At 40.9% G+C, this 16,192-nt stretch overlaps 1 protein-coding gene across 4 annotated transcripts in view; it reads right to left on the reverse strand.

Annotated features, from left to right (window-relative positions):
* Window positions 1-14,231, reverse strand: part of LOC119916612 (caskin-2-like) — a 68,635-nt gene extending 54,404 nt beyond the window's left edge. For 3 of the 4 annotated variants that reach the window (XM_038736671.1, XM_038736672.1, XM_038736669.1), the window contains exons 1-2: window positions 14,144-14,231; window positions 10,023-10,532 (exon numbers count right to left, since the gene is read on the reverse strand). In XM_038736671.1, coding sequence (XP_038592599.1) covers window positions 10,023-10,116 — 94 coding nt within the window. In that variant the 5' untranslated portion in view covers window positions 10,117-10,532; window positions 14,144-14,231. Of the gene's footprint in view, window positions 1-10,022; window positions 10,533-12,593; window positions 12,615-14,143 lie in introns of those variants that run through there. The other variant, XM_038736670.1, reaches the window with a different exon arrangement.
* Between the last annotated feature and the right edge of the window lie 1,961 nt (window positions 14,232-16,192).

Below are 16,192 nucleotides of genomic sequence, written 5' to 3' on the forward strand. Positions count from 1 at the left end.
GGCTGACAGAGAGTCACAGCTCTATTGAGCCAAGTATTCCCATAGCTCTCAGTAGTTACGACTTCATGAGCTTCTTTAATAATAAAATTCTAACTATTACAAACAAAATTCACCAAGACCTGCCCTCAACTGGCACCAACTTATCTCTAAACTCAGGAACCTTAGAAACAGCTGTAGAACCAGATATATGTTTAGACTGCTTTGCTTCCCTCAGTCAATAATTTCTTCATCTAAACCATCAACCTGCCTCTTAGACCCCATCCTGACTAGGTTGCTTAAAGATGTTTTACCCTTAGTCAGCACTTCTATACTAGATATGATCAATCTATCTTTATCAACAGGCTATGTACCACAGTACTTTAAAGTAGCTGTAATTAAACCTCTTCTGAAAAAGCACAAACTTGATCCGGATGTTTTAGCCAACTATAGACCTATATCTAACCTTCCATTTCTCTCTAAGATCCTGGAGAAAGCAGTCGCCAAACAGCTGTGTGACTTTCTACACAGTAATAGTTTATTTGAGGATTTTCAGTCAGGATTTAGAGCTCATCATAGCACAGAGACAGCACTGGTGAAAATTACTAATGACCTCCTCACTGCATCAGACAAAGGACTTGTCTCTGTACTGGTTTGATTAGATCTTAGCGCTACATTTGATATCACTGACCATCAGATCCTATTGCAGAGACTGGAACATTTCATTGGCATTAAAGGAACCGCTCTAAGCTGGTTTAAGTCCTATTTATCAGATCGATTTCAGTTTGTACATGTTAACAATGAGTCCTCCATGCACGCCAAAGTTAGTCATGGAGTTCCACAAGGATCTGTGCTCGGACCAATCCTCTTCACTTTATATATGCTTCCTTTAGGCAATATTATCAGGAAACACTCCATAAACTTTTATTGTTATGCAGATGATACTCTATAGATCAAGACAGATGAAACTCATCAGTTAGCTAAACTTCAAATGTGCCTTCAGGATATCCAACGAAGGTTAAAATGAAGGGCAACTGGACTTGGTTGAAGCTACTGGAAGACGTTTCGTCCCTTATCCAAAGGACTTCTTCAGTTCTGACTGACTGGCAGGGAAACTCAGCTATTTAACCTCAGTGGGGTCGTTATCCCGGGTCATCGATACCGCTGGTTCGTTAGTGTTCCTTGTTACTGTGACGACAGTCGTTACAGTCGTTAAGACTACCTGTGGCCAAGACTGAACGACCATCGTTGGTATCTTCTAAGACTCCACTAAGACAGATGCTGGTACACCCCAAAGACCGCACACCCAAACACAAGAAAAGCAATCTAGTGTATGCGGTCCAATGCAGTGAGGAATGCACAGACCTGTATATTGGGGAGACTAAACAACCACTACACAAACGCATGGCTCAACACAGAAGGGCCAACTCCTCAGGTCAAGACTCTGCTGTCTACTTACATCTGAAGGACAGAGGACACTCGTTTGAGGACCACCAGGTGCACATTTTAGACAGAGAAGATGGATGGTTTGAAAGAGGTGTCAAGGAAGCATCTACACCAGGGTTGAGAAGCCGTCATTGAATAGAGGAGGGGTTCTACGCCACCACTTATCCCCCACTTACAATGCTGTCCTTTCATCACTTCCCAGGAAACTCAACAAACGTAACCTATTGGCCTCAGGTGAAGATACCAACGATGGTCGTTCAGTCTTGGCCACAGGTAGTCTTAACGACTGTAACGACTGTCGTCACAGTAACAAGGAACACTAACGAACCAGCGGTATCGATGACCCGGGATAACGACCCCACTGAGGTTAAATAGCTGAGTTTCCCTGCCAGTCAGTCAGAACTGAAGAAGTCCTTTGGATAAGGGACGAAACGTCTTCCAGTAGCTTCAACCAAGTCCAGTTGCCCTTCATTTTAACCTTCGTTGGATAACTATGACCTGGATGACTGAGAATCTTCATAGACATCTTGCCTTCAGGATGTTAAAACCTGGATGACCTGTAATTTTCTAATGTTAAACACAGATAAAACTGAAGTTATTGTTCTGGGGCCCAAGCACCTCCGTGAGGCATTATCTAAAGATATAGTTTCCCTTGATGGCATTGCCCTGGCCTCCAGAACCACTGGGAGGAATCTTGGAGTTTAAGTCTCACATTAAACAAATTTCAAGGACCGCCTTTTTCACCTACGTGAAAATCTGGAACATCCTGTCTAAAAATGATGCCGTAAAACTAGGTCATGCATTTGTTACTTCTAGGCTGGATTACTGCAATTCTTTATTATCAGGCTGCTCGAAAAAGTCCATTAAGACACTTCAGCTGATCCAGAATGCTGTAGCATGTGTTCTGACAGGAACCAGGAAAAGAGATCACATTTCTCCCGTTTTAGCTTCTCTGCATTGGCTTCCAGTAAAATCCAGAATAGAATTTAAAATCCTTTTTCTCACCTACAAAGCTCTTAATGGTCAGGCACCATCTTATCTTAAAGAGCTCATAGTACCTTTCTACCCCACCAGAGCACTGTGCTCCCAGAATGCAGGGTTACCTGTGGTTCCTAGAGTCTCCAAAAGTAGACTAGGAGCCAGAGCGTTCAGCTATCAAGCTCCTCTCCTGTGGAACCAGGTTCCAGTTTGGGTTCAGGAGGCAGACACCATCTCCACATTTAAGAGTAGGCTTAAGACTTTCCTCTTTGATAAAGCTTATAGTTAGGGCTGGCTCAGGTGAGTCCTGAACCATCCCTTAGTTATGCTGCTATAGGCCTAGACTGCCGGGGGATTTCCCATGATGTACTGAGCTCCTCTCTCCTCTTCTTTCTCTCCCTCTGTATGCAACCTCATCCCATTAATGCATGTTACCAACTCAACTTCTCCCTTTTCCCATAGTCTTGTGCTTTCTCGTCCCTCTCCTCTCTCCTCCTATCACTTCCTGCAGGTGTTTCTGGCTCTGGATCTGTGGTTGCGAGTCACCTGCTGCCTCCGTGTTCCTGCTCGACACCGTCTGCTACAATTATTGTTACTAGTCCTATTGCTATTATTACTGTTATTATTATCATTAATATTACGATTATTATCATTAACACTACTATAAATATCTGTACCACTTTTCATTCAGTCTATAGCAACATCACCTTTACTGTCTGTACCTCTGTGTGTATATTGTTTAGGCTGCCTCCCTCCCCGCTCTCTCTCTTTCTCTTTGTTCCTCTCATGCCCTCTCTCTCTCTCTCCCTCAACCCCAACCAGTCGATGCAGATGGCCGCCCACCCTGAGCCATGGTTCTGCTCAAGGTTTCTCAAGTTTTTCCTTGCCTCTGTCGCTTAGTGCTGCTCTTGGTGGGAATTGTTGGGCTTCTGTAAATAACATCACAGAGTACAGTCGAGACCTGCTCTTTTATAAAAAGCGCTGTGAGATAACTGTTGTTGTGATTTGGCTATATAAATAAAATTGAATTGAATTGAATTGGTGATCCCCTGAGTTTTCACACGTAGTCAAAATTTCACTTTGTCCTATACTTAAAACCAAATCAAAACTAAAAACATTACCCTCAGGCTCTCCTGAGTGATTCATAAAGGCTCAATGTTGTTCACCCACCCTTAAAGTCCAAATTCAGTACAGCACGTTGTTCCAATTTGATATTGCATTATTGATAATTGGCAAATAAGGGCTATACTTAAGAACGAAAACCAGATTAAATTAGTACTATACCTTACATACTAAATATCTGTATGCCTCCATGTGTTTAATTAAGTTGATCTGAGAGTTTACAATCCATCGTTCCTGATGTGGTTGATCATGGTGGGTGTAGAATTCACCTGTTCCAGGTCATCATGTCTCAGCTGATAAAATCAGAGCAGTGATGTGCATATGATTCACTGATCACAACTACTTTATGAATCATCCTGAAGACCTAAGCGTGGCTTACTGCTCTTATCCGTGTGTTTGGTGAACACATACCCAAGACCTGATGATGGTGAGTGGGTGAGTCATCAATACATTATGCACGCATCAAATGGCTGACACAAAAGATGCTCAAATATGATCTTCTGCCTTTGTGTCCATCTGTCAGTTGAGAATTACCTAAGACCTTTTATTTACCATGGCAGAGAAGAGGGTTGGGCTGTGGGTTTAAATGAAAGCAAGCATGTGTTGCAACAAAAGACCTTGTAATCATGCAGGCCTTTGAAGAACATCTAGCCTCTAATGGTCCCCATTCAGGGAGGAGCAAACAATCCCCACTTCAGTCCACTTGTAGTCAAGAGTATGTGAGAGGGGTACATTTTGGGCAAGATGACTTTACCAGTCAAGTTGTCACTCTAAATGCAACCTAATGTGAGTAGCTGGACAGAGGCTGCAGCAGCCTTCTGTGTAACCACTATATCTATCTGCAATGAGCCCACCTGATGTGTCAGCTTGCCACAGCTAAGCAAAAAGAGAGAGGCTGTGGTAAGTCCACTTAAATTGACTGAGCACCCAACCTGATGTCAGCAGATGGCTGATCGGAGAAGAAACCTCCCATCTCAGCTCCCTGTCCATCAGCCAGCCTCAGTGCAACTGCTAATCCCCTCGGGACAAGTCTCCTCTTCCACCTCCCAGGCAGCTTTTCTGTCAGGTCCCTTCACCCAGCATCACAAGAGCCACTGCTATTTAAAGGCTGGTGCTAGTTTATTATGATATTACTTAGCAAAGACTAATATTAGGTTTTGGGGGTGAAAGACACAGGTACATGCTGTAATGCATCCATTATAAAAACGCCAAAAACATCCATTAATCTGCTTAGACACCATAGAAAAAGACGCTCCTTATAACTCCAGAACTTGCCAGTTTTTTTTAGTTTTTTTAGGTTTTCTTCAGTATCAAAGTAATCCAGCAATAGTTGTACATCCAGGAGGGGCACAGCTGTCTCTGATTTGTCTGACTTTGAAAACACTGATTTAAAGAAATACAATACACCACTAAGGAGCCCCAGGAACTAAACTAAGGAACTAAAAATCCCTTTGCGAATTCCTTTTGCATAACCACCTCATTATATTATTGTATGAGACCATTTCTGAGAGCAAATCAGCAAATCCTGGAATCAGATAACTGAGAATTGTATACTTGATGGTAGGAGAAACTCTAACATGCATTTGTTTTGTGAAGAGTAAATTTACAAAATTACTACTCAGTTGAATAGTGAATATAAAAATAAAAGAACATGACAAGGCTTTAGAGACTACTCTCTCACAGCACACTGTGATGAATCGTTTAATCAGCCATCTGAAATATTGGACAAATAAACAAAAGGAAGGAACAGGAAGGAGCCTCCAGCACTGTTACAAACTAGATAAATATGGGATGTTGGACTTAGAAGATCCATTTGACCCTACACTCCCCCTAAATGTTTGAGTGATCGGATGACTAGAAAGGTGCTGTATTAGGTATAGTCCATTTATCATTTACCATGTGAGGTCCTGTTATGTTATCCTGCACCTAGAGTGCCAGTTTTGTACTACGAAACAGTCACACTCCTGACCAACCCACAACATGAGCACACACAGTCAGTCCCTTTCTGCTAGGTCCCGTGCATCCAGCCAGACCAGCTGACCAGACTCCACCTCTAACAATACTTTGTGTTTTTGTCTGTCTACCAAACGACCTGTCACTTTAATAGCTGGCTATAATGGCTAAAGCTATAAAATGTCTCACCTACCAGTTAGAACTTTTTAAAAGATAAGCTAATAATGCACATAAACCAGCCTCTGTGCTTAACTCAAACTGTTAACTCATAGTGCTCCAGAACTACCATTTCCCATTACTCAACACCAGACACCCACCAAACATCCTGTTAGGAAATATCATGCTAGCTAGCTGACTCTCATTTGTGGTCTGATAAACATGGCATTTATCAGGCTTTTGTCAGACAGAAGTAGGCGTGGTTCTATTGCAACCACCTAATAGTCGACTAATTGATGAGAAGAGTCTTAGTCGACCAACTTCTTATTGGTCAGTTAGTCCATTCCATTTGGGAGCTGCGCCTTGTCGTTAGGGTGATGACAGAGGTGTTTGTGAAGTGAAGTGACGTGATTGTTGCAACAATGTCGGCCCAACCGACAACCGGGGCCTGTACTATGAAGCAAGTTCATCATACCCAGGGTATGTTTTCGTTATCTGGCTTCACTAACTCTAACAATTGCGATCAGGCTACGCAGTCACACAACGCTGTTGATCAACTCAGAATGTGACGGTTTCCCAATTAAGCCAGGAGTGCGTTCACATAAAAGAGCTGGTCTTTTCAGCAGATGACCAAACGCAAACATGGTCTACTGGTGTATTTTACAAAACAAGAAAACTATAATCCACAACAAGTACAAGGCTTTAGTATAAAGTAATAAGTTTATAAAAGTAGCCTATAAATGAGTCTGTGTGGTCTTCTGCGAATGGTGACGGCATTTTCCAAAAGAGCTGATAGGTCAGTAGGCGGTGTGTTTATAGAGTTGATCTCTTATCTGTTGTAGGACAACCATTGCAGGACTGAAAACCCAGGGTTAAACCTGAAGTTACCTCGTGAACATCAAATCCTGCTTCTCCAGGCCCCTGGAGAATGTCTGTTTACACTACTAGCACAGGAGCTTTGCTTCACAGCTTGGACCCATAATAATTAAGTTGTAAATGCTCCGTACTTGTATAGCGCCTTTCTAGTCTTTTCGACCACTCAAAGCGCTTTTACACTACATCCACCAGTCACACACACAAGTGCTCAAACGGAAACTAACATTCACACTCACTCATACACTGGCGGAACAACCAGGGGCAAATCGGGGTTCAGTATCTTGCCCAAGGACACTTCGACACGCAACCAGGGAGAGCCAAGGATTGAACCGCCGACCTTCCGATTAACGGCTAACCTGCTCTACCTCCTGAGCCACAGCCGCCCCAAGTTAATATCCTAAACGTGCAACAGCCAGTCAATCAATGGCTTCTACAAATGACTACTCGTAGCCTAGCCTAGATGGGGGCAGCGCTGAGTTCACAGCGTGAGGTGCCTGCCTCCTCCACCTGCCTGGGGTCTGCAGCCCAGGCTTAGCATGGAGGCTTGGGAGTGTCCAGCATGTCAGCCTGAGGATTTGCACTTGGAAAGTTGTGTTTGTTGTCAGAATGTCACTTGAGCTCACAAGGAGACTGTAATGGTCATTCTACCTTACAATACAAACGTGTTAGGACAAACAACATACTTAATATTTTTCTATTCTCAAAGTAGTGGTCCAAAAAAGTTAACTTTGTTCTGTTGGTGGCACATCAGGAAAGGCACTGGGATCAAGAAAATGAAGAAGGATTATCCCAAAGTAAGCATGAAAGATGATCAAATATATTGTTTTAAAATGTGATATTTTGTCCAGAGAGTCCTCTCTAGAGTATGAAAGTGTTCTGTAGATTTCATAAATTTAAAATTTTGTTATATACAATTGGAAATTTTGGCCTGATAGTTGGGTAAGAGGAAAGTTATGACCATGACCATGATTATCCAAAATAAATTTATGAACATACAGCCACCAATTTTCAAGAACACATTTTGTCTTATACCATATTTTGAATTGCTGTTAGAAAACAACAGTGTTTTAACGTGTTTACACACAAGAACCTGCTGCCAGATCGCCACAAGACAAGCACCCCTTAAATTACTGTAACTAAGTAACTTTTTCAGTATTTCGACAGTAGCCTTGGCGAGATATCGTGCTCAGGACCAAAATGTTGGCTAGACAGATGGACTGACAAACTGAACAAATGGCCATACTTGGCTCCACCACGGCAGGACTAACCTGAATTAACTCCAGGCCCCAGGACACAACCATGGTATTAAAAGAAATACGCAAGTCCCTTGTGAAGTAGCTCTGATAGGATGGGAAGGATGGAGATCAAGCCCAGCTGGCATTGGGCAAGAGGCGGAGTACGCCCCATCCAATCCAAATTTCTTTATAAAGCACATTTAAAAACGACAAAGCACGCTGAACATGGTGAAAATGGTAAACACTCCCTGCTTATCAGTACGTTTACATTGTCATTGTGAAGATGCTAGCACGGTGACATTAGCAGTAAGCAATACACTGCTTTCTAGAAATGAAAAACAATGAGTCTGCAGCATAAACAAAAAAGCAATGATGACCCTCTTTGCATTAGTAAACACTGTAAACATGTATGTTATTTAATTGGGATTTTAAGTTAATGAAACCCTTGAATGAAAGGGTCAAAGTTTAAATAAGTAAGTAAAATAAATAATCTATCGGCAGTACATTGGACAACACTATTTTTATGCGGCTGGTTTTAAAAACCTTTCATAGCAGGTCACTACCAACCAATCAATCAGCCCTTATTGACATGGCCGTTCTGTAAATTGGAGACAGTGGAGGTCATGTGCGGAGTCCTCACAGCCAGCAACAGCATCTGCTGCGCTGCTGTCAGACACTGCAGGCTCTGACTGAAGTGACAAATGACTATGCTGACAAGGTCCTGCTAGGGTCCTCGAGGATCAGCGGGGTTGAAAGCATCGTGTGCACGCGTGTGGGAGTGAGTATGGTAGAGGGAGACTAAGAGAGAAATACACGGGCAAATGCCATTTGCTGTTCATTTATCTTTGTTTAACGCTCTTTGTGTGCAGGTGGTAAAAAGATGAGCCATAAACGCATACCTTATTGAACTCTACTTTGTAACCAGCTGCTGCGTTTGCCTGGTGAAGGTCCAACTTTTATTTAGCTCCAGAAAGTCAACTGGGCAATTTCTGTGCTTCATTTCACAGTTACACTATGGAGGACAAAAAATTACTTAGTCATCAATAAATACAAAAATATTAGCAAGCCCATTTATTGTCGATTAATGGATATCTTGATGTACATAATACATAATATATATATATATATATATATGTACACATGATCAAATATAAAGAAATATAGAATTAAATCCAAATCTGGAAATAAATAAATGAATGTTGTCGATTCATTTCTATATTTTTATACATTTATGTGCTTTTATTTATAGATTTATACTTTATATCTGTATTTCATTTCTCTGTTTCTGTATTTCTGTGTCAGTATGGTCATAGAAGTGTGATTGATTTGGCTCCATTACTTGTCCCTGGTTTGGCCAGCTGACCTATCCTGCTTTAGTGAGGCTGGGACCACCTGCTACCTACCTGTAATGATCTGTTGAAAATAAGGCATTTTTTGTCTTCCATAATTCTCACATGGGAGCTGCCGAGTACAGCTGGATATATGAGCTGCTGAGTGCCTTGCTCAAGGGCACATTGATGGTCGTTTATAAAACAGCAGAGCACATCACTCATTCACTTTCCCCTGCCGCATTTTCCCAGCCAGTTGAGCAGTCATTCACAAACAGAAGTACACAGCAATACAAAAACAGACAATATCACTTTTAATATTTTCTGCCAAGCAGCGCTTGCTGTGTGTGTAGTGTGTAAAGTGTGTAACAGGCTTTTTCCTGACAGCCACAGCTTTGTTCCCAGAGCTTGTCACTGAGCAGCCAGCCATACTGATGAAAGCCTAAAACAGATAACGCCACAAAGGGAGGCTTCAACTTCACAGCCTGCTTGGCCTTAACTTTCCCCGGGCTTGGATAAGGGAGAACCCTGTCATTTACAACAATGCTACAGTACAGCAGGCTCGCTTGTCGCCTGACTTGAATCTATGCAGATAAGGAACTCTGAAAGAAGAAGAAAGCCCCCTACAACCCACACAGCAAGAGGCACGAGCTGCAGGGGTCTGCGTTTAGGAGATTAGCTCGAGTTGTGCCGCAGTTTGAATCCACTTAGTTTCAAATTGGAGGGGGGCTGTGTTTTCTCTTTGACAGCTGAACCTGATCCTGTTGTTATCGCAAAGAAACTGCACTTGGTTTAGAAGTAACGACATCGCCTATGGCAATTGCTCCGGCTCTCAGTTCTATTTCATAGTGGAAACAACTACACTCCCAGGCCCTGTGCACAGAGCAAACACACATTCGCTTGGTAATAACACAAAACCATGTATCCCCCTGCCTGTTAGCTCCATACTCACTTGTTTTGTTGCACTTGACTTTGGAGAGAAGTTTGTGCGCCAGCAGAAGATCTCCACTCTTCACTGCAACCAGCAGATCCTGTTCTTTCCCCATGATTACAGACCTAACCACAGACACACAAACTGCTCGCAGTCTGCAGCCAAGGTTGCTTTTTTTTGTCTTTTCAATGCTCCTTTAGGCGGACGGTTTCAGCAAACATTTGTCAGCAAGTGATCAGGAAGCGCCGAATCCCAGCCATGAAATGACTTTGTGGATAGAAGGCTTAGCAGAATCTAGAGTGAAGGAGCCTCAGGTAAACCGGTCCAGGACTCTTTTTTCTCTTGTTGTTGAGGTTTGGGTCCATTATCACTGCTGGCTGCTCAGCTGTTTGACGGTGATCTTGGATCTGGAGTTACAGCAGGACTGGTAGAGGTTTAGTTGCCTGCAGGGCTGAGTGTATGTTCATAATCTGTCTCCGTCAGCCCGGAGGAAGCAGCAGCCCAACCTGCCATTACACTGCAACGGGAAAGCTAAAAAAGAAGAAACAGAGAGCAATCACTATGATGATTTAAAAATACATTCACTACCATAACTATGACTCTGCCATTTTTTCACCATAAGACTGTCGGGCTGCGTATCAAACCTCAGTACTTCTTTCTTACTGATAGAAATGTGCCTGTAGCACACAGCGTCAAAAACTGGCAGTGAACGCTTCTTTGCTTACTCACTGATCACATATGTTTACATTTTAATTTAATTTCAATTTTAAGAAGTTTAAATCCCAATTTTAAATTTTGTATTGCTGCTTGTGTTATTTTTTTTATTGCCGATCTAAACAAAAAAATATAAACTCTTTCACAGCAGACATTTTGACATGTCATAGTCATAGGTGTTACTAATATTAATGATCTGTTCTATTCAAGTGTCCCAGTAAGTCATGACAGTGTGACAGTGAGCCAGCATGCACAATACAAGGAGCGGGAAACTAAAGCAGCTAAATGAAATGATTTACATGTGAGCTTTTCCTCCTGTAACAGGTCAAAATACCCAATTTTAAAAAGTCCTTTAGAACCTGACCGATAAATTAGCCTCACCGATACATCGGCTGATACTAGCTTGACGCAGATATATCCAGGTTTGTCCTGCATACAGAATGACGAGGCGGCCGTGTCCGTCACATTTGGTCCCGCCTCCATCTCTTAACAAAACTCTGAGAGTGTCATCATGGTAGGGCTGGACAATAAAACAATAACAATAATTATCGCAATCTAATTTTTTTCAATAACAATATAACAAATGTTTGATTTTATTTACTTGAATTATACATGAATTAGGACTTTTTTTTAATTAAGATGTTTATTTTGTTGTGGAAAGAGGACTGAAAAAAGCTTTTACTTAATTTTACTTGTGCATATTTGTTTATCATTATTGTTTTGAATGTTCCACCTAAGATTTGTGAAGTGATCCACTGTTTGGCCTCAAGTGTTGCACGTAAAGAAAAGTTTAAACCAAAATTAACCATCAGGTTTCTTCAACTTTCACTCAGGAGCAAAAATCTGACTTTAAACTCAAAAGAAATAATGATTTGATACTTATCGTGTTAATTATCGATATCAAAAGATATGAAACTTTTTGTCATGATAACATTTTTGGCCATATCGTCCAGCCCTACTTCATGGTAAACACTACTTACTAGCATGTGTTGCACTTTGTGGATTTCTGTCATTTATAACTGCACTTAAGTCATTACGCTAACGTGGTGACGCTGTATCATAATCAGCACAGTGCGCAGAGAAAGCCGTCTGATTGGCTGCACCTGCGGCAGTGCGGGTCATGTCTCTGCCACGCAGTAAAAATGTTTTTGAACATTTAACAGCAATTCACATCAACTTCCCCACACGAGGGCCCCGTGATCTATAAATGAAACAGTAGCTGTTATATTTGATTTGAAACAACTTGCTGTTTGTTAACTGTAAATGAACACAATCACTTTTGTTGTATTTCTTTTCATAGTGAACAGGGCACCTTTATATATTTTTAAATATGCATTGATTATTGTCATTTTCTTCCTTCATATGATTATTAGAACTCTTAAATTACGTTAAAAGTAAAAAGTGTTTGCTTTAGCCAGTTGACGGCGCTCATTTTGAGCCAGATAAAACCCTGTATATTGTATTGCATAAAGGACGACCGATAAATACAAGTAGCTGCACATGCATGTCATAGACATGTTGGATGTAGCCTATTAGAAGCAGTTTCTCTATAGAAGGTCAGTGGTTCGATCCCCGGCTCACCCAATCGTTCTGTTCATTTCTGTTTCAAATGAGCAGTTGGCCCTTTAGCCAAAACATCAGTGGGTGAATGTGATGTAGTGTAAAGCACTTTGAGTGGCTGGAAAGGCGCTGTAAAAGTACAGACTGTTTACCTTTATAATTCATCTCAATCTGTCGACTGTGTTTACTGATTAATCGATGAACCGTTTAGTGTATAAAATGTTAGGAATTTGTGAAAAGTGTCCATCACATTTACAATAGCCTCCATTGCTACATTCACATGTCTTGATTAGGCAAGTGACTTTAACTTGACCCAACTTTTGTTTGTTTTCTCAGATCCAGGAAGCCCCGGCCCCTCGGGAGCGTGCAGCTAATCTTCCCTTAGAAGAATTCAAGTTTTTTCTGTGTACAAAACAAAACCACAATTAGGACTAAGAGGCAATTTCGGAGGGGATGGTGCTCTCCTGGCACTATCTACCATGTCTCTTAGTGAGTAGTTAATTACTATGTAAGCAATGGAGAAATTAAGCAGCAGCCATATATATGATTTGAGATTTTTGTAAAAGTTGGATGTATTTGTTTTAACAGACCTGAAGGCTTTTTTTTCTCCCTGACACCCCAACAGGATTTTGTCTTTGGTTGAGTTGGAATTCATAGTCTATGTTGTGCCCAGGACACACTTTGCAAGTCAAACACATGAGCAGGCTATCTCGTCTTGCAGCCTATTTAGGGCTGTTCGACAGATAGTTCAGTTATTCCTCCGGACTATTGTGTGATCATGGAGCAGTGTAAGCCAGCAGCAGATGCCAATGCATGTCTTTGCACTGACACCTAATCTAAAACTAGCCCGGCACCTCGCCAGGCAGTAAACAACTGCATAGCCCTTCACTGACAGGATCCAGAATGTAAACAAGGAGGCCAAAACTGTTGTTAGCCCAAATGTCAATGGATAAATCCTTCAGAGTCACGTTCTGTCTTATTAAAATATAATATACAGTATATATACTGAAAATGATTTAATTGGGTAATCACATGAAAGCATCTGAATTTATTGTCATTGCTATTACTTCTTAATTCTAAAAAAAAATCATTGTACATTTCATATGTTCTGGAGTACACATTTCCTTGTAAGTTAACACTCCGTTCAATCTTATGCAGACAGACACCATTCTCAACTCTGACATTTTCCCTGGCAGCAAAATTATATGTCAATTATAAAAGGAAGGACACAAGAAATCATTAGTATTGCCTGTCACTTCGGCATATATCAAATCCACCGATCTGTAGTAACATCTCAGTAACACCTCATGATTTCTAGCAGGTTCACCTGTGCATCCTCCGCATGAACACAGAGTGGTGGTCAAGAGATCGATGACAGAGTTTATAAAAGTTCAGATTTTATTAAAATGTGGTTCTGTGTGGTGGATTGTGTATATGCCGAATTAGCTATAAGGCACTAAAAGCGTGTTTAAAGTTATCATACATGTTCTACTGTTTGACTATAAGTAAACTAACAGGTATGTTAGGTTTTTGACAGCGCTGGGACAGTTTCCACTGTTATTGGAACACTAGCGAAATTCAGCCGGTATCTCCAATTGAAGAGAGACTTCTTTAAATACGGGCAGCCAGTCTGTCTTTTTGTTAACATTCATTAAGGAGTGCCCGCTGCTACTCATTCTCCGTACATTTAGCCTCTCCTCATTTGTTAACTTGTCAGTCTCAACTGTCAAGGTGCTCGACTCCCCGGTCACGCAAAGTCCAAATACACACGTCTTTCCATGTATAACGCGGCATTATTTGTATAAGTTGAGGGTCGTTTTAGTTCGCTTTGTCAGAATAAATACGTTTAGAAAGAGCAGAGTTCTTACCTGTTGTAGATAGAGAACTGCAGGTGGAATCAGACAAATCCACTGTAGTTACGGCGGGGAGAGCGCTGGACAGCACGAGACGGAGGAGCCAGCGTCAAGTGAAAAGCATAAATGCATCCAACTTCCGATTGTAACTTTCAAAATAAAGCGTTTATTGATTAAACCGCCACAAACATTGAAACGTTGGCGGTCTAATCGTCTGTCTTTTTATTTGTTTGGAATATGCTTAGCAGGTTTTGTATATACTGGACATTTCGACGTCAATTTCTGAAATTACTGAGCAGTAACCTTTTCGTAGCTCGACCAGCCACGAAATTATGTTTTTATTTTGAAGGCAACATTATGTAACTTCTGTAATCAATTACCCTTCTTTATTCAGACCAACTTCACAAAGTGTTATAGATGCTAAATGTACCTGGATAAGCGGGACCCCACAGAGTGCAAGTTATTTCTAAATTCTAATTATATTATATATATTATAAATCTTAATTCTAAACAAAAAAAGTCATTAGTTAATCAATAACAAATACATTCAGTGTAAGATGCAGTGTAACTATAAATGTTTTTGTTGTTGAATTACCTGGGTGATTGCAGTGAGAATAAAACGTGCAATTGGCTCGTGCATTATTTCTAATTTAGACCACTGCGGCAAATTAAATTGTTGCTTATTTTCCTGCATGAGATATTTCAGAAGACTCCGGGCACAGTGTAGTATGTGATGGCGACATCTGCTGGTTAAAAACTTTCTAGTTGTGTGTTTTGTAATTTTATGCAGAAGTAAATGCATATATAAAAAGTTTTTCAAAAATGTTTAATTTAGATCAAAATAATCTAGATTTTCTAATATTTAAAAAAAAATCCAACATTTTTTTTTTTTACTTGTCAGGATCATCATGACACTATAATATGTAGCGAGCACATTTGTAGTCTATGTCAACATATACTGTGTAAACAACATACATTATGCATCTAGGCGCAAAGGTTGAGGTTATTCCTGATTCATTTTGGGTATGTTATTTTAGGCATTTTTCCTGAAAATAGGTGTCTGTGTTTAATTAAATAATGCATCTGGTGCATAGTTTACTGGAAAAGATTGGCAATATCACACTTTGCAGCAAACAGGCCAGACCTCTATCAGTTCAGGTGTGGCCTGACAGGTTAAGTCCCGCATCTTAAGCAGAAAGGAGGGTTTTCAACACAGGTGTTGAACAAGTTAAAGGTGAGCACAGAGAAACTCCCCTCCTTCAGCAGCTGAATGTACAACATTCACAGTCATATTATATTTAAAAGTTCTTGAATTGGCCAGCACACACAACCCCCCGACAGAGAGAAACCTCTCTATCATGGCTCCAGTGCGCTTATACATGTCGCAATTCATCACCATAGTTAGGTAAGAACAGACTTGGCTGTCAGTGACTCCACTTTCATCATTTTCCTCTTGTTGCTCTGTGCAAGAAGAAATGTAAGAGTACAATAAGGAAACTTTCATGCATGCGGCCCATTGTGTGCATCTTTGAGGTCTAACAAATGGGATAAATGCATTTCCTTCCTTGTCAAACATTTTCAAAGCAGATCTTTTGGAAAGTTTAAATCCTGCATTGTTTAGGTGCATATTTACTTGCTAGCAGTCTTCTTCTTCCCTGCCTTTTGTTGGCTGCATTTCAAGGCATGTTGCTGCCACATGTAGATTGGTGGAATAGTGTAAAAAAAAAAAAAAAAACATTGGCAGAAATATGTATCACATCACCAGAGATAGCCGCTCATAAAGAAACTGCTCCATTGCTCTATTAGTGGTCAAAAACACCACAAGGTACCTTTAAAGCTTTGATCCTGCTTCAGTACAAACACCAACAGCTACGGACAACCGCCTCAGTACATACTGCAGTGTCGGGTCTGCAGGCACAGACACGTTCCTCACTTGTGCATTACAAAACATTGCAAAACATGATGCAAGACAGAAAGAAGAGCAGCTACTATGTTTGTTTTTGTAAAAAAAAATAAATGAAAAGAAAATGGTGTGTTATTGTTGCACTGACAGAAAGAATATGA

This window comes from Micropterus salmoides, unplaced genomic scaffold (genome assembly GCF_014851395.1).
Source record: "Micropterus salmoides isolate LMB-PRFRI ecotype aquatic unplaced genomic scaffold, ASM1485139v1 Ms_hic_scaffold_21, whole genome shotgun sequence".
Classification (NCBI taxonomy): domain Eukaryota; kingdom Metazoa; phylum Chordata; class Actinopteri; order Centrarchiformes; family Centrarchidae; genus Micropterus; species Micropterus salmoides.